The sequence below is a fragment of the Trematomus bernacchii genome, unplaced genomic scaffold (assembly GCF_902827165.1).
Source record: "Trematomus bernacchii unplaced genomic scaffold, fTreBer1.1, whole genome shotgun sequence".
Classification (NCBI taxonomy): Eukaryota; Metazoa; Chordata; class Actinopteri; order Perciformes; family Nototheniidae; genus Trematomus; species Trematomus bernacchii.
Window position 1 is genome coordinate 5,001 of NW_022988022.1, and position 26,617 is coordinate 31,617.

General features: G+C 41.1%; 2 protein-coding genes across 2 annotated transcripts in view; both read right to left on the reverse strand.

Annotated features, from left to right (window-relative positions):
- Positions 1–26,617, reverse strand: part of LOC117472237 (MAM and LDL-receptor class A domain-containing protein 1-like) — a gene marked incomplete at both ends in the record, with an annotated part of 43,135 nt that overhangs the window by 4,420 nt on the left and 12,098 nt on the right. The window contains 7 exon segments of the mRNA XM_034117405.1: positions 578–718; positions 1,019–1,034; positions 1,069–1,113; positions 1,115–1,170; positions 2,607–2,787; positions 7,985–8,142; positions 11,099–11,344. Coding sequence (XP_033973296.1) covers positions 578–718; positions 1,019–1,034; positions 1,069–1,113; positions 1,115–1,170; positions 2,607–2,787; positions 7,985–8,142; positions 11,099–11,344 — 843 coding nt within the window.
- Positions 20,580–21,899, reverse strand: LOC117472236. Its single transcript, XM_034117404.1, has 2 exons — positions 21,663–21,899; positions 20,580–21,547 (listed from the first exon to the last, which is right to left on the reverse strand). The coding sequence occupies exons 1-2, from the start codon at positions 21,738–21,740 to the stop codon at positions 20,711–20,713; spliced, it is 915 nt and encodes a 304-aa protein (XP_033973295.1). The 5' UTR covers positions 21,741–21,899; the 3' UTR covers positions 20,580–20,710.

Consider the following 26,617-nt stretch of genomic DNA (forward strand, 5'->3'; position numbering starts at 1 on the left):
TGTGTGTGTGTGTGTGTGTGTGTATGAGTCTGTGTGTCTGTGTCTGTGTGTGTGTCTCTGTGTGTGTGTGTGTGTGTGTGTGTGTGTGTGTGTGTGTGTGTGTGTGTATGAGTCTGTGTGTCTGTGTCTGTGTGTGTGTCTCTGTGTGTGTGTGTGTGTGTGTGTGTGTGTATGAGTCTGTGTGTGTGTGTGTGTGTGTGTGTGTGTGTGTGTGTGTGTGTGTGTGTGTGTGTGTGTGTGTGTGTGTGTGTGTGTGTGTGTGCGCTATAGATGGCTGGTTTTATCGACTCGCTCTGCACCGAGGTCATAAACTCGTTCTGTGACACGTCTCATCGCTCAGATCGACAAACTCTACCGGCCAATCAGGAGTGAGCTCAGAAACATAAAAACAAGATGATTTTTTCGACGTTGGTTCGCAACAACAAGGAGGATATATAATAACTAAGATCTGGCATACAACACAATCAAAACATCTTATAAATACTGTTAGACATGTTGACGGTTGTATTCTCTGCATGTATCAAAACATACTGTGCCCTCGAACCACCTGCATTGTGAGTTTTTCAGGTACACTCACCTGGACTGTGGTCACTCTGAGGTCCGGCTCCTGGAGTCTCACTGTGACGACCGATCGACCAATCAAAATCATCCTCAGAGTCCTGGTCCAACCCACAGCTGTGTTCCCACCACGCTGCTCCCATGCTGAAGTCACAGACGCCTGAAGTAAAGAAAATACAAGATGAAAAGACCAATTAGAGAGGGATGTTGTTAATTGGAAGGTGTGCTGAGTATCTTAGGGACAAGGTACAGGGACATTAAAGGACAACACATCAGTGAGGACAGAGGGGGCCAGACCATTCAGAGCTTTATAAACCAGTACAAGGACTTTAAATCAACTCTAAAGACACAGGTTTGTGCTCTCTTTCTCTTGTTTAAAAGTTAGTCAGACCAACACGAGAGGAACACAAGAATGAGGTTTGTTAGCGTCTTGTTTATTTAAAAACGATGTGTCCCAGACCTATCTCCAGTTCTTCCTCACCGCAGTGTGTTCTCATCCGATCCATCGGCACAGTCGTCCTTGCTGTCACACTCCAGGTGAGACTCGATGCAGTGGTCCACTGTCACACACAAAGTCTGAGAGGGCAGGACAACTGGGGGGCTGCACAGCGTCTGACACACACACACACACACACACACACACACACACACACACCACACACACACACACACACACACACACACACACACACACACACACACACACACACACACACACACACACACACACACACACACACACACACACACACACACACACACACACACACACACACACACACACACACACACACACACACACACACATGTTGAAAGTGTTTTCTAAGAGCGAGCCACTCGACTGGAAACCATCTCCTCTTTCCGTTCAGATGAATCAAATCCGGCTTCAATGGAAAATAAAACGTCGTACAAACTGTGTGTTATTTAAAATCGTCCTGCTCCAAAGAGGGTACACAGAAGAAGAACATTATATTCCACGAGATCTCCTTCCTCCTGCTTTTGATCAGTGAGTTCATGTCTCTGTGTGTTAGTGTGTTTATATCTGAGTCTTGGCAGAGCAACGGAAACATCCAGGTCTGTTTAATGTCTGACACCCGTCTGAATATCAAAGTGTGAAACAACAACCTCTGTCCTTCTGAGATACAGATGTGTGTGTTCACAGAGCAGCATTTTATCGTACAGAAATTGAGTGGAAAGTTTGTGTGATGCCAGAAATGACCCTAAACACCTGGGAGAGTAGTTACCGCTCTTTAAAACTCTGCATGTGTACAGGCTGCTTTGTGCAGAGTGCCAACATTAATCATGAAAGTGATTTGACTGCAGTTTTGATAGTCAGCACTTTATACCAGTCTATATCTAACTGTGAAAAGTTAAACGTGGCTATAAAGAATACTGAGTTTCCTGTGAAAACTTGGCAAAATGCAAGAATATTAAAGCAAAAGTGCACTAATAATCTATTTAAAGGTGGCGTTTTGCCTCTCTGAGTTCTATAGGTTTTTGTGCATGTAAATGGTCTGCAAAGGCTAAAATCACAACTTTACTGACACTCTCACACCTGAAGTGATAGGCTAATGGGCGGGACATCTGTAAGTTGGTTGACCAATCACAACAGAGCCGGCCAGCTAACCAATCAGAGCATTACATGACATTACATGTCACTTGTTAGTCGCTTTTATCCACATACTCAATACTGTGGACAATCCCCACAGGAGCACTTTGGGGTGAAGTGTCTCAGGGACACAACGACATGCTGACTGCAGTGGGGTTTGAACCTGAGCTCCCCTGTTCCCAACACCAACCAACGCACAACCCACTGCACCACACGCCTCCCTGAGCAGGCTGGGCTCTGGTTTCAGACAGAGGGTGAAAAGAGGTGCTGCAGCACAGGCAGTATGAGAGAAAGAGCTTTCTGAACATTGTACGGTGTCACTGTCTGTTTACTGCGCATATGACAATTCATATCTTGAATCTTGAATCTTGAACATTGAAGCATGGAGACACGTCACAGGAGAGGAGCTACAACACAACCTGTTGTTAGCATCACTTACTTGGGGAACAGTTTCTAAACTCCAGGTCGTCCAGTGAAGCTCCTCCGATCACGTCCATGGATCGAATCCCTTCAAAAATCACCTGGAAGTTCCTCAGGTTCCTCAGAGGAACCTCAGCTCGGTTCCACTTGTTCCCTTGATGCCCCGATTTGTTCCACGCCTCCCACAGATCGTTCTCCGTCTGTTAGGGGAAGAAGAAATGGAGTACAAATACTTTGTTCCTGTACTTAAGTACATGTTTCTGGTATCAGTACTTTACTCCACTACTTATTTTTCTGAGGACTTTTTACTTTCTACTTCTTACATGTTGAACACTAATACCTGTACTTTCTACTTCTTACATGTTGAACACAAATACCTGTACTTTCTACTTCTTACATGTTGAACACAAATACCTGTACTTTCTACTTCTTACATGTTGAACACAAATACCTGTACTTTCTACTTCTTACATGTTGAACACTAATACCTGTACTTTCTACTTCTTACATGTTGAACTCAAATACCTGTACTTTCTACTTCTTACATGTTGAACACAAATACCTGTACTTTCTACTTCTTACATGTTGAACACAAATACCTGTACTTTCTACTTCTTACATGTTGAACTCAAATACCTGTACTTTCTACTTCTCACATGTTGAACTCAAATACCTGTACTTTCTACTTCTTACATGTTGAACACAAATACCTGTACTTTCTACTTCTTACATGTTGAACACTAATACCTGTACTTTCTACTTCTTACATGTTGAACTCAAATACCTGTACTTTCTACTTCTTACATGTTGAACACTAATACCTGTACTTTCTACTTCTTACATGTTGAACTCAAATACCTGTACTTTCTACTTCTCACATGTTGAACTCAAATACCTGTACTTTCTACTTCTCACATGTTGAACTCAAATACCTGTACTTTCTACTTCTTACATGTTGAACACAAATACCTGTACTTTCTACTTCTTACATGTTGAACACAAATACCTGTACTTTCTACTTCTTACATGTTGAACTCAAATACCTGTACTTTCTACTTCTTACCTTTTGAACACAAATACCTGTACTTTCTACTTCTTACATGTTGAACTCAAATACCTGTACTTTCTACTTCTTACATGTTGAACACAAAATACCAGTACTTTCTACTTCTACATGTTGAACACAAATACCTGTACTTTCTACTTCTTACATGTTGAACTCAAATACCTGTACTTTCTACTTCTTACATGTTGAACACAAATACCTGTACTTTCTACTTCTTACATGTTGAACACAAATACCTGTACTTTCTACTTCTTACATGTTGAACACAAATACCTGTACTTTCTACTTCTTACATGTTGAACACAAATACCTGTACTTTCTACTTCTTACATGTTGAACACAAATACCTGTACTTTCTACTTCTTACATGTTGAACCCAAATACCTGTACTTTCTACTTCTTACATGTTGAACCCAAATACCTGTACTTTCTACTTCTTACATGTTGAACACAAATACCTGTACTTTCTACTTCTTACATGTTGAACACAAATACCTGTACTTTCTACTTCTTACATGTTGAACTCAAATACCTGTACTTTCTACTTCTTACATGTTGAACCCAAATACCTGTACTTTCTACTTCTTACATGTTGAACACAAATACCTGTACTTTCTACTTCTTACATGTTGAACACAATACCTGTACTTTCTACTTCTTACATGTTGAACTCAAATACCTGTACTTTCTACTTCTTACATGTTGAACACAAATACCTGTACTTTCTACTTCTTACATGTTGAACACAAATACCTGTACTTTCTACTTCTTACATGTTGAACACAAATACCTGTACTTTCTACTTCTTACATGTTGAACACAAATACCTGTACTTTCTACTTCTTACATGTTGAACACAAATACCTGTACTTTCTACTTCTTACATGTTGAACCCAAATACCTGTACTTTCTACTTCTTACATGTTGAACCCAAATACCTGTACTTTCTACTTCTTACATGTTGAACACAAATACCTGTACTTTCTACTTCTTACATGTTGAACTCAAATACCTGTACTTTCTACTTCTTACATGTTGAACACAAATACCTGTACTTTCTACTTCTTACATGTTGAACACAAATACCTGTACTTTCTACTTCTTACATGTTGAACTCAAATACCTGTACTTTCTACTTCTTACATGTTGAACACAAATACCTGTACTTTCTACTTCTTACATGTTGAACACAAATACCTGTACTTTCTACTTCTTACATGTTGAACTCAAATACCTGTACTTTCTACTTCTTACATGTTGAACACAAATACCTGAACTTTCACAACATCTCAAAGTCTCTTTACTTTTACTTGAGTAAAGAAGTTGAGTCAGTACTTCTACTTTCACCAGAGTATATTTAAACACGAGTATCTGTACTTCTACGTGAGTAAAGGACGTACTGTTGCCTCTCTGAGGAAGACCACATGTTTCTGTAATCAGTTCATACAGCAGGAGTTATGATCAGAAACACATTCGAGTCACGCTCATTAAAACCTCATTAGCATAATTGAAGGAACCAATGCTATGCTATGCTAACGGCTTCCTCTCATGCCACATATGGAACGTATTAGCAGACAGACTGTATTCCTCTCTGAGTCTTTTTCCCAGGGTGCAAGCCAAGCACTAAATCACCACTAACGCAGCGCTGGAACAACCAGCATTTCAAACAGGGCTTCAGTGGATGTGTGTTGCTTTCTGAGCATGAATGAGACATCTGAAGTCATATCACTCACACCTACAGGAAGAGGGGCTTCACAGGGAGTGGTGAAGAGTTGCTTGTAAAGGGAAAGGTGGAGTCTGGGGTTTTTGGAGGAGGATTGTAGAGATTTAAACTTCTCTAAATGTACTTTTTATAGTCCACAAACACATTAGGTCAGATAGAGGACAGGGAATGATTCATAACAACTTATTCCACTTTTACTGGTTCCTTATGTCCTTTCTCACATCTGAACGAAGGTGCAGAGGGTACTGTCGTCCATTAAACCACCATATGTTGAATTTGAGACGATTTAGACGTTTCAGAGACGGTAAAAGGGAATCAAAGATTGATTTGCAAACACAATAAGATGACCCTCTCTTCAGCATTGGTCCCAGTGAACAGTAGTTAGATATCCAAAAGCATGGGACATGTATGAAACTGTATACATTAATGTTTAAAATGTGCTTTCCCATGTTTTCATTTGAACAAATCCCATGAAAAGACGAAAAAACTATGAATTGTTCCCACTAGCTGGTTTTAACTCCACACACTTGTTGTCCAAGGGTTGAAGTCATTTGATATTCATAAACCAATATTAAAGGTGTATATCTTCAGCTGGAATTAATGTGCACACACACACACACACACACACACACACACACACACACACACACACACACACACACACACACACACACACACACACACACACACACACACACACACACACACACACACACACACACACACACACACACACACACACACACACACACAAACCCACAGAGTGTTTAATAGAGGACCTCCAGATTGAACCACGTTCCCCCTGAAGTTCATGAGTCTAATATAAAGTGTGACTCAGTGTTCATGATGACCCGCTCGTCCTCTGGTCGTTTAGAAAGAGGACAGCAGTCCATAACTTCACTTCATTAACCCAGCTTTAGGAGGGTAATGAAGAACATCTATCTCAGGAAGTCAATGTCAAACTTTCTTGGGTCATTTAGGAAGTATTCTTCATACCGTCTTACCGTTCAAACACACGAGGGCTTCTGTTGATAAGCACGCCTTCAGATTGACAATAATAAGATCAAGACTCCACATGCTCTCACAGAGAAACTACTGTATAAGGGTCTTTCAAAACGTGTTGGCATCTGATGCCCATTTGCCGCATGATTCTTGCAGTCTGAAGGTGTGTTTAAAAACACAAACACATATTTAAAACCAAACACAGCTTCTGTCTGTCCTGTGTTGTCTTTAGGATGGGCTCGGGTCAACAGTGTCTGACGGTGTTTTCTACGACATAAGAAAACAAACGTACGGTCCTTGAGTTGCACCATTTGTCTATAAACCTGACAGCAGAGCAAACGTCAGACCCTCCTCTGCATTTAAAGCCCATTTAAACGCACCCTGTCCTCTGGCTTTAAATCATCTTGTTACAGTGAAGCAGAGATTAAAAAGCAGCAGGATGTATGTCATGGAGAGCATGTGATACGAGCGGTGTATCATCCGCCCTTTATTCCATCATTTTGAAGCTTGTTTCCTGCCCACACGGCGACGAAACGACAGATTCAGTTTGCTCCGAGTGAACAGTGGATATGTGTTTGCATGATTCCTTTTTATTATCCTCCAGTCAGTGAGAGACTAAAGGAAGCTGCCATCACAACAATACGCTTATTTTATTGGCGTTTTAAGAAGATACTGAATGTTACACTGAGAGGAAATCCAATTAGTCTTCACTGGGTTTTTCTTTGAGCTTCAAATTCACCTCCAATTTCAACAGTTGTATCCACTTCTGATTCATCAAGCATTGCCACCTGTACGAGGACATCAGCTCTGCTTCAAATCAAAAACCCATTCAGATGATTATCAAATGGCAGCTTCCTGCAAGTCATCTTAACAACAGCATTCTGATTCTAGATGGATTTGGAAAAGCCAAAATGTATCAGTACTTTTCTCAAACATTTTACACTCCATTGAATTATAGACGGATATCTTTAGAATAGAAATCATAAAACTGTATTTACAGCTTTGACACTACAGGGGATTTGTTGACCTTATTGTTTTCATATAAGAGGTTTTATTGGTCTATTACTTGCATGAAAGAAGCTATAAAAACAAAGGTGTTAACTCGAATCCATCCATGGTTTGTTTTCATGTTAATTGCATCAGCTGATCATTAAAAACGAACCCTTTGAAGCCCGTTGTAAACCCTGGTGGAGCTTTTACCTCCTGAAGGAGTAATATTTCCTCTGCTTTGACTTAGCTGCTGGATAAGACAGTGTGCTATTTTGTAAGTATAATGACATTCAGACTCTGCAGGGAAGAGGAACCACCTCTCGCTGTTTGAAGGGAAAAACACACACACACACATTTTCATGATAACTTGCTGAATTGTGTTTTGTAAATTGCATAAAACGGCCTCGGCCGCACACACACACACACACACACACACACACACACACACACACACACACACACACACACACACACACACACACACACACACACACACACACACACACACACACACACACACACACACACACACACACACACACACACACACACACACCACACACACACACACACACACACACACACACACACACACACACACACACACACACTTTACCTTGATCAGCAGGCGGATGGTTCCCAGTGCCTTGTGGGAAATGTAGTACCAGAAGGAGAGCTTGCAGATGGCGCCGGACTGTTTCCAAACGGAGCTGCGGATGTGAGCTTTGTCTCCTTTCAGGCCGACAGGTGTGGCCTCCAGGTAGATGAAATGACCTGAGGGAGAGGAGAGGATGATGAGGAGGGTTAGAGGAAGAGGAAATGACCTGAAGAGAGAGGAGAGGATGATGAGGAGGGTTAGAGGAAGAGGAAATGACCTGAAGAGAGAGGAGAGGATGATGAGGAGGGTTAGAGGAAGAGGAAATGACCTGAAGAGAGAGGAGAGGATGATGAGGAGGGTTAGAGGAAGAGGAAATGACCTGAAGAGAGAGGAGAGGATGATGAGGAGGGTTAGAGGAAGAGGAAATGACCTGAAGAGAGAGAGAGAGGATGATGAGGAGGGTTAGAGGAAGAGGAAATGACCTGAAGAGAGAGGAGAGGATGATGAGGAGGGTTAGAGGAAGAGGAAAATGACCTGAGAGAGAGGAGAGGGATGATGAGGAGGGTTAGAGGAAGAGGAAATGACCTGAAGAGAGAGGAGAGGATGATGAGGAGGGTTAGAGGAAGAGGAAATGACCTGAGAGAGAGGAGAGGATGATGAGGAGGGTTAGAGGAAGAGGAAATGACCTGAGAGAGAGGAGAGGATGATGAGGAGGGTTAGAGGAAGAGGAAATGACCTGAAGAGAGAGGAGAGGATGATGAGGAGGGTTAGAGGAAGAGGAAATGACCTGAGAGAGAGGAGGAGGAGGATGAGGAGGGTTAGAGGAAAGAGGAAATGACCTGAAGAGAGAGGAGAGGATGATGAGGAGGGTTAGAGGAAGAGGAAATGACCTGAGAGAGAGGAGAGGATGATGAGGAGGGTTAGAGGAAGAGGAAATGACCTGAGAGAGAGGAGAGGATGATGAGGAGGGTTAGAGGAAGAGGAAATGACCTGAGAGAGAGGAGAGGATGATGAGGAGGGTTAGAGGAAGAGGAAATGACCTGAAGAGAGAGGAGAGGATGATGAGGAGGGTTAGAGGAAGAGGAAATGACCTGAGAGAGAGGAGAGGATGATGAGGAGGGTTAGAGGAAGAGGAAATGACCTGAGAGAGAGGAGAGGATGATGAGGAGGGTTAGAGGAAGAGGAAATGACCTGAGAGAGAGGAGAGGATGATGAGGAGGGTTAGAGGAAGAGGAAATGACCTGAGAGAGAGGAGAGGATGATGAGGAGGGTTAGAGGAAGAGGAAATGACCTGAGAGAGAGGAGAGGATGATGAGGAGGGTAGAGGAAGAGGAAATGACCTGAGAGAGAGGAGAGGATGATGAGGAGGGTTTAGAGGAAGAGGAAATGACCTGAAGAGAGAGGAGAGGATGATGAGGAGGGTTTAGAGGAAGAGGAAATGACCTGAGAGAGAGGAGAGGATGATGAGGAGGGTTAGAGGAAGAGGAAATGACCTGAGAGAGAGGAGAGGATGATGAGGAGGGTTAGAGGAAGAGGAAATGACCTGAAGAGAGAGGAGAGGATGATGAGGAGGGTTAGAGGAAGAGGAAATGACCTGAAGAAGCTCACAATAAGAGCAATAAAACACCTGCATACGTTCAGAGAAATGTACATGCGTGTTTATTTATTCATGCGCTCTTTACCATGCACGCAGGATAATGGATTCTCAGCCCTGGCATCAATCACCTGAGAGAGAGAAGCTGCTCTCACACGCCGGGGAGAAGCTCATTGATTGGCTCATGAATTAAACATGGAGCACAGCACACTAACAGGTGGACATTTGAAAGTCAGTTTCATTACTGAGAGGGTACGAAACCTCCAAGAAGTGGAGCTGCACTCGATGGAAGATCCAAGAGGAGAAGAGAAATGAACTTCCTTTATTATGAGGATATAAGAAAGTGTTAAAATGTTGGATTATTTGATGGTTTAATAAGAAATATGCGTTTTAGTTGGTTATCCAAGCTAGATGTATTTCCTGCAACAGAGAGGTCCTAGTTCTCTCGCTGATTACATTCAGGTAATTTAAAATATGAATTTAATTGTCCTGCTGTTTATCAAAGACATTTATTGTATTTATTGTGTCTCTTTAACATTAATATCTGTAGTTTGGAAATGTTAAACCTGACGTTTGTTAGCCTTATTTACACGTGCTAACATTAGCCTACATGACGTCAACATTGATAAATTGTTTATAAAGGTAACATAAGTTAACACATTTGATCCGAGGCTTAATTTACAGCTTATTTAACAAATATATATCTTAAATCAACGTCACAAGACGGACCATAGAAGGGAACTTATGATAATGATATTAACAACTAAGGGAACTAGCTAGCGACCTCTTATGGAGCTGGTTAACATGTGTTACTTAGGGTGTAATAACAGTTTAATTACGGTGTATTATGGGGGAAATATTGGTGTAACATGGGTCTAATAACAGTGTAATAATGGGTATAATAACAGTGTAATAATGGGTATAATAACAGTGTAATAATGGGTATAATAACAGTGTAATAATGGGTATAATAACAGTGTAATATAGGTCTGATAACAGTGTAATTACGGGTCTAATAACAGTGTGATATGGGTCTGATAACAGTGTGATATGGGTCTGATAACAGTGTAATTACGGGTCTAATAACAGTGTGATATGGGTCTGATAACAGTGTGATATGGGTCTGATAACAGTGTAATTACGGGTCTAATAACAGTGTAATTACGGGTATAATAACAGTATGATACTGGTGTAGTATGGGCATAATTAGGGTGTACTACTGGTGTTATATGAGTTGAATAAGACTAATTGAACAAGCTAGCTACTTGTTATTGACATGTGTTATAATTTTAACGTAAGCTCAGTTGTGTTGATAACGTTGTCACTTTTTAAACACACACACACACACACACTTGTATTTATGTTTAACTGTATTGCCGTATGAGTACAATTGGTTCAGTACTTTCCAGAGGAACCCTGGGTAATTCCATTTTAATAAATATAAATTCCTCGTTTTTAAATGTTGTGTTTAAGTGCATACTTGTATGGTTTGATGGTATGCAAATAAAAAATAAAATATACAAAAAATAAACCGGCACCTCGTTCGTCGCTCAGCGTGTGATCGTTCGGCGGCCGGATGCTTTTCAAAGACCCCCTCCCCAGCGTCCAATCAAAATTGTCGGCCACGGAGCTCTTCCAGCCACAGCGTCCGTGCTCAAAGGTGCAGGAAGTCCCACAATGCATTTCATCAGAGCCGTCGCCACAATCATCCGTGAAATCACAGCTCTGAGCCGTAGAGAAGCAACCGCCATTTTCACACAGAAAGAAACCTGGAGGACAGGAGCCTGGGAACAAGAGAGAGAACATATACAACATAACATCAGGCTGCAGCTGCTCTTACAGGTAATAGCTATGGACCTAACCCTGGGACCAAGAGACGAACAGGAGACACATCACATCAGGCTGCAGCTGCTCTTACAGGTAATAGCTATGGACCTAACCCTGGGACCAAGAGACGAACAGGAGACACATCACATCAGGCTGCAGCTGCTTAAACACCTGAACTTTTGAAAGAACATCCACAAACATTCATCCGTTTGCATCTTGCTAACTATTTATCTAATATACAGATGCAGCGTCTTATTTTGGACAGTTTAAAGTGCGAGGGTCGTGATCGGTTCGTGCACGTTCCGTGATGGCCGGCCAGCCCCCAGTCAGACTTGATACCGCCCCCATGATAAATACATTTAATTATTGTGAAGCCAGCTGCAATGGATCATTGATCCACCAGGGGGTGCAGTGGAGTTCCACACTGGAGTCATGTGAAATCAACTTCTAAATAATAGATGTTGTTTAGTCGGAAAAAACGAACGAGCCGGCTCTCCCGATTTTTAATCCTAATTTAATCATCATCATTGATGTTTATGTTCGCCGAATTGACATGAAATCACTGACAAATATGAATATTCTGTATTCAACTTCATTGAAACGATCAGGATGGGTGTTATTTTTCCCCACAATGACCAAGTCGCTGCAAATGATCCCATGTATTACATGTACATGGCCACATTCTCAACAAAGTTACGTAACGAAACATTCTGTATTCCTTGCTTACTTTTTATTTAATGCTTTATAACAGCTGGAATAGTTCGTTTAGAACAGGCACCTCACTCGCAATCTGCTCCTCCGCAACGCCTACCTCCGGCTGAAATTATGAATGTACAGTAAGGCATAGTAATCATAGATAACACGGCAGGGTCCGTTACAGTTTGTTTTCATCTGATTTCAAATATTTCAAATGTCTGAAGTTAATAAATACATTCTCAGTGTTCAAGTCAATAATAGTCATATAAGAAAAGTACTGATCTAATAACAGAGATTTTATAAGGACTTTTCAATGTTCGACATCGCTCATGTGAAATACAGTAAACTGGATGTTGTGGTGCCGAGAGGCGGGGTATCAAAAGTACAAGCTAAACTTTTATTTAGCATCTGAACACACTTGTAAACAACGTGATGCCCGGGAAGCGAAGACATATATATATATTGAGCTTTAAAACAAATGATATATATTATAATAAAATAAACACCGGCTGTTGTTATGCCTGCTGTAACGTTTACTTTCTCCGTTCTCCGCTTAAGTAATTATTACTTCCTGGTTAGCTTTCCGCTCGAAATTTAAATCTGAAAATGGCAAAAATAACGGAGAAAAAAACGTTCACAGAGAAGACGACAACAATTGTCACTTGCACTTGTCATTTAGCATCTGAACACACTTGTAAACAACGTGATGCCCGGGAAGCGAAGACCCGGCGGAAACAGCTGGTCTGGTTCACTAAAATGTCCGTGTACAGTATATCTGGTACTAATGTATAGCGGATCTTTGTTAAGATCCATATGTCACGGATAGAACTATATATTGAGCTTTAAAACAAATGATATATATTATAATAAAATAAACACCGGCTGTTGTTATGCCTGCTGTAACGTTTACTTTCTCCGTTCTCCGCTTAAGTAATTATTACTTCCTGGTTAGCTTTCCGCTCGAAATTTAAATCTGAAAATGGCAAAATAACGGAGAAAAAAACGTTCACAGAGAAGACGACAACAATTGTCACTTGCACTTGTCATTTAGCATCTGAACACACTTGTAAACAACGTGATGCCCGGGAAGCGAAGACCCGGCGGAAACAGCTGGTCTGGTTCACTAAAAATGTCCGTGTACAGTATATCTGGTACTAATGTATAGCGGATCTTTGTTAAGATCCATATGTCACGGATAGATATTATATATAGAGATGGGATGGCAGAAGGTGCTATATATATATATATATATATATATATAATTCCAAAGCTGGTAAAGACCTTTCAAATTTAGCAATAATAGTCATATAAGAAAAGTACTGATTTGTTCTTGAATCAACTTTTTTATGGAAAATGTTTTATGTAATTTTATTTCATTTTAAATCAAATGAAAGACATTCACAGTTAATGTAATTAGATATACATTATTAATGCCATACGTTTTTAAATGTAATTAGATATACATTATTAATGCCATACATTTTTGCATAAATATTTATTCAGTATGATAGCTGTCTAACAGAAGTTAAATCCATTTCTCACTTATTCTGACAATGTACTTAACCCCAAATAAAAGAACCCAATAAAAATAGTTGTTAAATAATAGTGAAGTCACGTTGTAATAACAATAACTCATCTCTCTCGGGTTTTTTTGTTTTCTTTGTGTGCTTTGCCAAAAGCCACTGTGTCAAGTGTCCTAGTTGGGTTGCCGTACGGAGTTGAGCAATATGCACATGCGCAGTACCGATCGGGCAGGTGGACGGATCGGGTAGTGACAACTGCAACCCAACTAGGACACTTGACGTCTCGACCGTCTAGGCGGCTGGCCAATATGCGAATATGCATTGCGCATGCGCGAGTCTTATGATCTTATTAGGTGAGTTAGGTGAGTTAATTATTAGTTAGTTAATTAGGTGAGTCTTATTAGGATATTAATGCCATACATTTTTGCATACATATGTATTCAGTATGATAGCTGTTGTTAGAAATTAAAATCAATGTTAAACAGCATAATTCAGTCTAAAACATATCGTCAGTTTAAAGCTGTTTTATTGTGGAAAAGCCCGGAAGTTCTCAGGAAATCAATGCCAAGCTTTTATTCTGAAAAATCCTTTATCCGGTTAGCTTGTGACTAATGTTGCGTTTTCTGAATGTAAAGTGAAAATGACTTGGAGTGTTACACACAAACGTACGGACTTTAACACTACATCGATAGACGTTAAGATATTATTACTGCTGAATATTAAATGAAGGTCTAGTTGATCGTAGTGTTTACAGATACGTGAGAAGCTATGACGTCAGAGGGAATTTCCGTAAAATAAGAACTGTGCCGGAGCGGAACCACTAGGACTTCTAAACTAAGTATTACAGCTGTTTATAAGGTATTAAATAGAAAGTCATGACAGAGATAATGAGGAGAAAATGCTTAAGGAAGTAGGCAGAGAATATCAATGTCGAAATCATCTGTGCTCTCGCGATATCGAACCGGCAAATGAGTAGGGGGCCACCCACTATTTGCACAGCGGGGGACAACGAGACGTGGATAAAAAGGCAGGACGAAAGATAACTCAGTCTCTTCCCTTCGCTGCAGCCTCCCTCAAGACAACACCGGCTTTGTCTCTCCATTCACCATGCTTGTTCTTTAACCACGTTACTTAATTAAACTACCCATTTGAACCTTTTCAGAGACTCCATTAGTCTCGTTATTTTAAGTTTCTTTCCTGGGAGCGAGAAGATCACAAATTATCAACACTGTCTAACAGAAGTTAAATCCATTTCTCACTTATTCTGACAATGTACTTAACCCCAAATAAAAGAACCCAATTGGCGGACCATCTCGCACATGCGCAGTACCGATCGGGCAGGCGAACGGATCGGGTAGTGACAGCTGTCATAGTTCGTTTAGAAATCCTAGAAACACTTTATGAACAGGGTTGGGAGGGTTACTTTGTAAATGTAATCAGTTACTGATTACTGAATACATGGCTCTGAAAGCATCCGAATACAGTTACAGTTACGTGTTTTAAAAAAGTAACGTAATCAGATTACTTTCTTTATCCATCACAGATGAGAAAATAATAAAACAAATACAAAGAGGAAACAATTTGATATGTCTACCATTTATTTTAGGAGTATTAATATTTTTTCAGATAGGATCATACATTTACAAAACATCACCATGTTTTTATTTAACAAATTAATCTACAATAAATCCTAATCTTATATTATAAAACATCACCATGCTTTTATTTAACTAAATAATCTACAATAAATCCTAATCTTATGGTCCTATATTGAACAAACTATGCCTATCTGCGGCCTATCTACAGTATGCCTATTTTTGGCCTATCTACAGTTGAATCTATCTGTGGTTGTAACCAGGGCGAGGTGTTTCTGGATCCGTTTTTCTTGGGCTCCTCAGTCTCTCGTTTACCCGGTTCCTAATTTTATACCACTGGTCCGTGGTCAGGCCTGGGAACCGACGGGAGACACTGGACTCAAGTGTCTGCCTCACATTGAGGGGGAAGAGGCATTTTCCCTTTGCTCCCACTCCAGTTGGTGACTTTTGCCATGGTCTCATATGAGTGAAATGGCAACATGGCCATGAACATATCACCCGCAAATTTCTCTGGGCGATGCTGTCCACTGCGAAAGCAGTCCTCGAAGAACTTGTCCTCGCGAGCCGCGGAAACTGCTCTGAGGAGGGTGGGCGCATCAGGTGTGTGCGACGGTCGTGGTATTGCTTCCGACCGGAAGTGACCGCTTCCAGTGACCGCTGGAATTGGCACCTCTGCCTGTAGAGGCTGTGGGTCTGCGTCTCCCACAGGTAACTCAAACAGCCGTCGCCTGGATTGGACCTGTGTGTCCAGGTGCTGCTGCAGTTCCAACCTCATGGCAACCTGTGCCAACGTCATGGCAACCCGCTCCGACTCTGCAGTGTGCTGTGCCACCGTCATGGCAGCGCGCTCCGACTCTGCAGTGTGCTGTGCCACCGTCATGGCAGCGCGCTCCGACTCTGCAGTCTGCTGTGCCAACCTCATGGCAGCGCGCTCCAACCTCATGGCAGCACGCTCTTCTGTCAGCTCCAACACTTGTGCCTCCGTGGCGGTTAACCGGATTTTCAGTGCCCGGATCTCTGCGTCAGGCAATCCGCCAGCCGCACATGAAACAGCCACCGGGAGCACCTTAAGTGTGATGGCCTGATAGGAAACAGAAAAAAAAATATGAATACCAGTGGTCACATTTCAAATCAAATCCCAATTCAACCCCTGGGTGTAAGTATTAATGATTGACAATGAGGGCCAATAGTACGTACCCGCTTTCTTTTTAACCAGTCTGACTTTGCTTGGTTTTTTGGTCGCAGGAGACGGCTTCACCTTTTTTGCAGTGTCCATCTGCGGGGCGGACTATAGGAATTAGGAATAAAGAATATAACACAATTAGACATAAGCACAAGTGAAATTAACAAATAATCACACATACAGTAGGTCCAAAGGGCAGAGTATAGGTTATTTACAATCAATTTATGTCAGCTCACCTGTGCAAGAACTTTTCTTCTCTTGCTCTCGTAGAACTTGTTGGAATCCATTACGTTCTTCTTAGTTCTCTCACAAATAAATTTTGTGCGTTCTTCTTCTTCACAAAAGACGGTGTGCCAAAAGCAAGTTATGCACTCTATTTATCTGTGAATCGTACATGGTGTTCGTGCACCTGGATTTCTATTGGCGCGTCTACAGCTACAGCCGCACCTACTTTTGTCGGCTACTAATTTGCGTAACCGGCTTCTGGAATCTGGAATCCACTATTCCACTACAACAGCCAGGATGCGCATCAACCGAGAGAAGTCCCAGGAGGTTCGTGTCATGCGGGCAAATGGAAAAATCAACAAGAGAAATTCAAGAACATTTTGCAAGCCTTGGCATAGCAATTTCACAAAGCACTCTGCGATATCACTTCCAGGCGAAACCACCCCGCCGCTCAGGTCCAAGAAAACTCAAACCGTAAGTAGCCTACCTTATTTAATAGTATAGCACGTATCGTAAACAGCTGACATGTGATAGTTCTGCATTTCCCTGATGGCTTTTGTATTTTTCTTTTACAGCAATATCGTGAATGCGATCGAGAATGCGACAACGGCTGATGACGAACTCTCGGCTCATGTTGTAAAGCGGAAAATTCAGGCGGACTTTGGGGTTTCGCTAGGACTCAGCAGCATCCGCAAGGCCAGGAGAAAACTTGGCTGGAAATATGGCAGGACCCGTTTCACTCCAATGATCAGAGATCACAATAAAGAAGCAAGGCTGAGACAAGCCCTCCAGTGGATCGAGTCTGGGGAAACGTGGCATGATGTGCTTTTTACGGATGAATCCACAATAGCTCTGGAACACTTTGCAAGGCTCAGTTTCAACAGAAAGAACCATTCTGTTGCAAAGCCTCAACCGAAACATCCGATAGTTAACTATCTGATTTCAAATATTTCAAATGTCTGAAGTTAATAAATACATTCTCAGTGTTCAAGTCAATAATAGTCATATAAGAAAAGTACTGATCTAATAACAGAGATTTTATAAGGACTTTTCAATGTTCGACATCGCTCATGTGAAATACAGTAAACTGGATGTTGTGGTGCCGAGAGGCGGGGTATCAAAAGTACAAGCTAAACTTTTATTTAGCATCTGAACACACTTGTAAACAACGTGATGCCCGGGAAGCGAAGACATATATATATATTGAGCTTTAAAACAAATGATATATATTATAATAAAATAAACACCGGCTGTTGTTATGCCTGCTGTAACGTTTACTTTCTCCGTTCTCCGCTTAAGTAATTATTACTTCCTGGTTAGCTTTCCGCTCGAAATTTAAATCTGAAAATGGCAAAAATAACGGAGAAAAAAACGTTCACAGAGAAGACGACAACAATTGTCACTTGCACTTGTCATTTAGCATCTGAACACACTTGTAAACAACGTGATGCCCGGGAAGCGAAGACCCGGCGGAAACAGCTGGTCTGGTTCACTAAAATGTCCGTGTACAGTATATCTGGTACTAATGTATAGCGGATCTTTGTTAAGATCCATATGTCACGGATAGAACTATATATTGAGCTTTAAAACAAATGATATATATTATAATAAAATAAACACCGGCTGTTGTTATGCCTGCTGTAACGTTTACTTTCTCCGTTCTCCGCTTAAGTAATTATTACTTCCTGGTTAGCTTTCCGCTCGAAATTTAAATCTGAAAATGGCAAAATAACGGAGAAAAAAACGTTCACAGAGAAGACGACAACAATTGTCACTTGCACTTGTCATTTAGCATCTGAACACACTTGTAAACAACGTGATGCCCGGGAAGCGAAGACCCGGCGGAAACAGCTGGTCTGGTTCACTAAAAATGTCCGTGTACAGTATATCTGGTACTAATGTATAGCGGATCTTTGTTAAGATCCATATGTCACGGATAGATATTATATATAGAGATGGGATGGCAGAAGGTGCTATATATATATATATATATATATATAATTCCAAAGCTGGTAAAGACCTTTCAAATTTAGCAATAATAGTCATATAAGAAAAGTACTGATTTGTTCTTGAATCAACTTTTTTATGGAAAATGTTTTATGTAATTTTATTTCATTTTAAATAAAATGAAAGACATTCACAGTTAATGTAATTAGATATACATTATTAATGCCATACGTTTTTAAATGTAATTAGATATACATTATTAATGCCATACATTTTTGCATAAATATTTATTCAGTATGATAGCTGTCTAACAGAAGTTAAATCCATTTCTCACTTATTCTGACAATGTACTTAACCCCAAATAAAAGAACCCAATAAAAATAGTTGTTAAATAATAGTGAAGTCACGTTGTAATAACAATAACTCATCTCTCTCGGGTTTTTTTTGTTTTCTTTGTGTGCTTTGCCAAAAGCCACTGTGTCAAGTGTCCTAGTTGGGTTGCCGTACGGAGTTGAGCAATATGCACATGCGCAGTACCGATCGGGCAGGTGGACGGATCGGGTAGTGACAACTGCAACCCAACTAGGACACTTGACGTCTCGACCGTCTAGGCGGCTGGCCAATATGCGAATATGCATTGCGCATGCGCGAGTCTTATGATCTTATTAGGTGAGTTAGGTGAGTTAATTATTAGTTAGTTAATTAGGTGAGTCTTATTAGGATATTAATGCCATACATTTTTGCATACATATGTATTCAGTATGATAGCTGTTGTTAGAAATTAAAATCAATGTTAAACAGCATAATTCAGTCTAAAACATATCGTCAGTTTAAAGCTGTTTTATTGTGGAAAAGCCCGGAAGTTCTCAGGAAATCAATGCCAAGCTTTTATTCTGAAAAATCCTTTATCCGGTTAGCTTGTGACTAATGTTGCGTTTTCTGAATGTAAAGTGAAAATGACTTGGAGTGTTACACACAAACGTACGGACTTTAACACTACATCGATAGACGTTAAGATATTATTACTGCTGAATATTAAATGAAGGTCTAGTTGATCGTAGTGTTTACAGATACGTGAGAAGCTATGACGTCAGAGGGAATTTCCGTAAAATAAGAACTGTGCCGGAGCGGAACCACTAGGACTTCTAAACTAAGTATTACAGCTGTTTATAAGGTATTAAATAGAAAGTCATGACAGAGATAATGAGGAGAAAATGCTTAAGGAAGTAGGCAGAGAATATCAATGTCGAAATCATCTGTGCTCTCGCGATATCGAACCGGCAAATGAGTAGGGGGCCACCCACTATTTGCACAGCGGGGGACAACGAGACGTGGATAAAAAGGCAGGACGAAAGATAACTCAGTCTCTTCCCTTCGCTGCAGCCTCCCTCAAGACAACACCGGCTTTGTCTCTCCATTCACCATGCTTGTTCTTTAACCACGTTACTTAATTAAACTACCCATTTGAACCTTTTCAGAGACTCCATTAGTCTCGTTATTTTAAGTTTCTTTCCTGGGAGCGAGAAGATCACAAATTATCAACACTGTCTAACAGAAGTTAAATCCATTTCTCACTTATTCTGACAATGTACTTAACCCCAAATAAAAGAACCCAATTGGCGGACCATCTCGCACATGCGCAGTACCGATCGGGCAGGCGAACGGATCGGGTAGTGACAGCTGTCATAGTTCGTTTAGAAATCCTAGAAACACTTTATGAACAGGGTTGGGAGGGTTACTTTGTAAATGTAATCAGTTACTGATTACTGAATACATGGCTCTGAAAGCATCCGAATACAGTTACAGTTACGTGTTTTAAAAAAGTAACGTAATCAGATTACTTTCTTTATCCATCACAGATGAGAAAATAATAAAACAAATACAAAGAGGAAACAATTTGATATGTCTACCATTTATTTTAGGAGTATTAATATTTTTTCAGATAGGATCATACATTTACAAAACATCACCATGTTTTTATTTAACAAATTAATCTACAATAAATCCTAATCTTATATTATAAAACATCACCATGCTTTTATTTAACTAAATAATCTACAATAAATCCTAATCTTATGGTCCTATATTGAACAAACTATGCCTATCTGCGGCCTATCTACAGTATGCCTATTTTTGGCCTATCTACAGTTGAATCTATCTGTGGTTGTAACCAGGGCGAGGTGTTTCTGGATCCGTTTTTCTTGGGCTCCTCAGTCTCTCGTTTACCCGGTTCCTAATTTTATACCACTGGTCCGTGGTCAGGCCTGGGAACCGACGGGAGACACTGGACTCAAGTGTCTGCCTCACATTGAGGGGAAGAGGCATTTTCCCTTTGCTCCCACTCCAGTTGGTGACTTTTGCCATGGTCTCATATGAGTGAAATGGCAACATGGCCATGAACATATCACCCGCAAATTTCTCTGGGCGATGCTGTCCACTGCGAAAGCAGTCCTCGAAGAACTTGTCCTCGCGAGCCGCGGAAACTGCTCTGAGGAGGGTGGGCGCATCAGGTGTGTGCGACGGTCGTGGTATTGCTTCCGACCGGAAGTGACCGCTTCCAGTGACCGCTGGAATTGGCACCTCTGCCTGTAGAGGCTGTGGGTCTGCGTCTCCCACAGGTAACTCAAACAGCCGTCGCCTGGATTGGACCTGTGTGTCCAGGTGCTGCTGCAGTTCCAACCTCATGGCAACCTGTGCCAACGTCATGGCAACCCGCTCCGACTCTGCAGTGTGCTGTGCCACCGTCATGGCAGCGCGCTCCGACTCTGCAGTGTGCTGTGCCACCGTCATGGCAGCGCGCTCCGACTCTGCAGTCTGCTGTGCCAACCTCATGGCAGCGCGCTCCAACCTCATGGCAGCACGCTCTTCTGTCAGCTCCAACACTTGTGCCTCCGTGGCGGTTAACCGGATTTTCAGTGCCCGGATCTCTGCGTCAGGCAATCCGCCAGCCGCACATGAAACAGCCACCGGGAGCACCTTAAGTGTGATGGCCTGATAGGAAACAGAAAAAAAATATGAATACCAGTGGTCACATTTCAAATCAAATCCCAATTCAACCCCTGGGTGTAAGTATTAATGATTGACAATGAGGGCCAATAGTACGTACCGCTTTCTTTTTAACCAGTCTGACTTTGCTTGGTTTTTTGGTCGCAGGAGACGGCTTCACCTTTTTTGCAGTGTCCATCTGCGGGGCGGACTATAGGAATTAGGAATAAAGAATATAACACAATTAGACATAAGCACAAGTGAAATTAACAAATAATCACACATACAGTAGGTCCAAAGGGCAGAGTATAGGTTATTTACAATCAATTTATGTCAGCTCACCTGTGCAAGAACTTTTCTTCTCTTGCTCTCGTAGAACTTGTTGGAATCCATTACGTTCTTCTTAGTTCTCTCACAAATAAATTTTGTGCGTTCTTCTTCTTCACAAAAGACGGTGTGCCAAAAGCAAGTTATGCACTCTATTTATCTGTGAATCGTACATGGTGTTCGTGCACCTGGATTTCTATTGGCGCGTCTACAGCTACAGCCGCACCTACTTTTGTCGGCTACTAATTTGCGTAACCGGCTTCTGGAATCTGGAATCCACTATTCCACTACAACAGCCAGGATGCGCATCAACCGAGAGAAGTCCCAGGAGGTTCGTGTCATGCGGGCAAATGGAAAATCAACAAGAGAAATTCAAGAACATTTTGCAAGCCTTGGCATAGCAATTTCACAAAGCACTCTGCGATATCACTTCCAGGCGAAACCACCCCCGCCGCTCAGGTCCAAGAAAACTCAAACCGTAAGTAGCCTACCTTATTTAATAGTATAGCACGTATCGTAAACAGCTGACATGTGATAGTTCTGCATTTCCCTGATGGCTTTTGTATTTTTCTTTTACAGCAATATCGTGAATGCGATCGAGAATGCGACAACGGCTGATGACGAACTCTCGGCTCATGTTGTAAAGCGGAAAATTCAGGCGGACTTTGGGGTTTCGCTAGGACTCAGCAGCATCCGCAAGGCCAGGAGAAAACTTGGCTGGAAATATGGCAGGACCCGTTTCACTCCAATGATCAGAGATCACAATAAAGAAGCAAGGCTGAGACAAGCCCTCCAGTGGATCGAGTCTGGGGAAACGTGGCATGATGTGCTTTTTACGGATGAATCCACAATAGCTCTGGAACACTTTGCAAGGCTCAGTTTCAACAGAAAGAACCATTCTGTTGCAAAGCCTCAACCGAAACATCCGATAAAGTTGCATGTCTGGGGAATGATTTCGCACCACGGTCCAGGCCCTTTGGTTATCTTTGAAGGAATCATGGACAGAATTTACTTCGAAAACAGTATCATCAAGGAAGCTGTAAGTCCATACATCAGGGGACATTTTGGGTCGAATCACCGCTTCTTCCAAGACAATGACCCGAAACACAGCGCGGCAGCAGCTGCAATTGCGGCTGAGGGAATAAACTGGGTTAAAACTCCACCCGAATCTCCGGATTTGAATCCCATCGAGTTGGTCTGGCACTTGATGAAAGACTTCATTCGGAAGGAGGCTAAACCAGGCTCGAAGCAGGAGCTGATGCAAGCGATAGAGGATTTTTGGAGGACAAGACTGACCCAGGAGACCTGTAGTCGACTAATTGCAGGCCTCAATAAAGTTCTGCCATTGGTTGTGAAAAACAACGGTGGACATAGTGGAAAGTGAAATTGAGATTGTCAAATTTAATAAAAATACAAAATAATGTATCTGTGTACGTGTTTTACTATGTGATCTGCATGCACTTATCAAACATTACACCGTTACAGTTACTGATTTCAAATAAACAAAGTCTTGGCTTTCAGAATATTAAACTTGTTTCGGCAAATTTAGATGATAAATACAACTATGAAGCTTGTAACGGCATAATTACTTAAGCGGAGAACGGAGTAAGTTAACGTTACAGCAGGCATAACAACAGCCGGTGTTTATTTTATTATAATGTATAGTCGTTATTCATTTGTTTTAAAGCTCAATAAGGAAGATTTTAACTTTCACACACGTTGACCGGCGAATGAGAATAAGGCACAATGTCCATAATGCATCTTGTGACATGCGCACTGAAGAGACTTGCAATTATTTGAAATTATTTGCCCTAAACTTCTGCTCTCAGACATAGTTAATTATTAAGTTATTACCTTATCCGATAATAATCCAATGCAGAGGCAATAATGTTATATAAAACATTATTTATATATATAGTCTTAAAGTTACAACCGGCCCTTTGAGTGCAACCTTAATGCTGATGTGGCCCGCGATGAAATTGAGTTTGACACCCCCTGCTCTAGGTAAGGGAAATGTGAACATGGAGGTGTAAATATGCGGTTGCAGGTCAACACAAGACAACACATTAACTATTTAAATGGTCATAAGACATACACTGAGCACTTCCTTGGCATCAAGGTAATCACTAGAGAGATTCTCACTTGAGGAATCTTAACCTGAGCCACAATAAATTGTCTATAAATAGATTCCCAACATCTCAGTTGTATTAAAAATGAATAAGGCCATCTTCACGAAAAGTTCAAAAGCAGCCCCTTGCCATTCTGTCTAATGTTGTGCGACGGGGGAGGGGGGAGAGAGTTAGGCGCTCGTGAATCTTACTGAGAACGTTATGTTTCCTCTGACTGCTTATGCCAAAAGCAACGACAAATTATCTGTTTTAAATACCTTTTTAGACCGTAAACTTTAGAATGAAATGTAATACCGGTTAGTTTTTTGTGTTCATACTGACAGAAGAAGAAATAAATTAAGTATGAATGAGAATAAGGCACAATGTCCATAATGCATCTTGTGACATGCGCACTGAAGAGACTTGCAATTATTTGAAATTATTTGCCCTAAACTTCTGCTCTCAGACATAGTTAATTATTAAGTTATTACCTTATCCGATAATAATCCAATGCAGAGGCAATAATGTTATATAAAACATTATTTATATATATAGTCTTAAAGTTACAACCGGCCCAACATCTCAGTTGTATTAAAAATGAATAAGGCCATCTTCACGAAAAGTTCAAAAGGGGGAGGGGGGAGAGAGTTAGACGCTCGTGAATCTTACTGAGAACGTTATGTTTCCTCTGACTGCTTATGCACAGTGATCTGCTATTTTAAAGTAAATTCAACACATATCGACCCTAAATATAGCATATATTAAGAACGAGAAAGTGTTAACATCGTTTTTTGTAAACATATGACCAATGTGCGAGGGTGATGACATCAGAGCATCGTCCTATGGGCTTAGCCCCGGACAGGTACAACAGGTATTCACTCAGAGGGGGGGTAGTTACCATTTACATGTCAAAAAGCAACAAACAGTGAGTGGGCGGGTGGGGGATGGTGAACGTTTACATTTATTTACGTTTACATTTATCTACAGAATACTATCTACTATCTACATTTATCTACAGAATACTATTTAGTTTATTAACCCTTGTGCCCTCCTCGGGCATTTTTGTACATTTTTCCTGACTTTTTTTTTTGATTTGGTGATCATCCACCATCACAGGGGGCTTTCTTCTCACAATCTGTGAGGACACCCTGGTTTTCCCCAGCTCCTGGGAGAACGACCTCCGTTCTTCTCTGTCCCCTCACTGTGGACGGGACCCTCAGTGTCCTCTCCACTTTCAGATGAAGGGTCAGAGGAACTCAAAGAAATGCTGGACTCCAGAAAGCATTCAGTGTCAGACCCCAGCTCGAACCTTGTGTCTTCTTCAGATGAGTCCTGCAGCTCGCTGGCAGAAGAAGGCTACAAGATTATTTCTGAAGTCTCCTCTGCACTGACATGCTTCTTCATTTGAGTTCCTTCTCTTTGCTCCAGGTCTTTCTCCTTCTCTGCTCACTAATGAAATAAGCCCTTGGTCAAACTGCATGTTTATCTTTCGTAGCCAGGTGCATAAACACACTAACAGTTGTTTTTTGTTTTTGAGTAATCAAGCAGCTCTTCAAAGACACATCAAACACATCCCTCAAAAGATGGCCTTTTGTTCCCATGAAATGATCTGTGCATGCTTACAGATTCTCACACACACACACGGAGAGGGAGGAGAGGTGTGTGCTGGTTGTGCACAGGCCTAAAAAATGGTTGTTCTATCACCTGAGAGCACCAGGTCACATGCTGCAGGACCTGCTGGTCTGCTGCTGGAAATGACACACACACACACACGCACACACACACACACACACACGCACACGCACACGCACACGCACAAACACACGCACACGCATACGCACACACACACATACATACATACATACATACACCACTCTCGGGTACACCACTCTCGGGGCCCCCTGGTAGTCACACGGCTCCATAATATAACTGGCAAAAATGTAAGAATTTCATGCATCGGCCTACAGTGGGAAAATGGTTTAATCTGTTGGAATAGAGTAGAAATATCAAATATCACTACTTTTCTTCTAAATGAAATGCTGACATTACAAAATGCATGGTTTTATACTGCAATGGCAGTGAGATCAACAAATGTGGTCTGAATGGAAGTCAATGAGGCATTTTTGAGAGAAATTAAATAATTCAAATAATTAAACAGGCATTTAAAGGGTTAAAATCCAGATAATTATTGAATGTTTGGTAGTTTTTAGAAAGAAATATTGATATATGATGATTTAATAGAAGTTATTATGGGCGTGTACATTTTTGCCACGAAGGGGTCCAGAGGTAGTATCTGACACTACGTAAAAAATAATAATGCAGTCAAATTAATTTTGTTGCTAATCTTTGACACATCCAAGACTCTAATAACCACCAAAGTTCCATCCCTCTACTAATTATTATATTGAAAAATAATTATGTTTTGTGTTTTTTCGTAAGAAAAAATGAAATAATTAAAATAATGAAACAGGCGTTTAAAGGGTTAAAATCCTGACAATGATTGAATGTTTGGTAGTTTTGAGTACGTTAGAAGTTGTATATGTGATTCATGAAACAAAAAGTAGAAAGAAATATTGATGTATGATGATTTAATAGCAGTTATTATGGGCGTGTACATTTTTGCCACGAAGGGGTCCAGAGG

Bases quoted from the DNA above. Each gene is read 5' to 3' on its own strand.
- LOC117472236 (XM_034117404.1), bottom strand. From the start codon at position 21,740: ATGGACACTGCAAAAAAGGTGAAGCCGTCTCCTGCGACCAAAAAACCA. The intron at 21,548-21,662 runs GTACGTACTATT...GTTTCCTATCAG, and splicing joins GACTGGTTAAAAAGAAAGCG to GCCATCACACTTAAGGTGCT.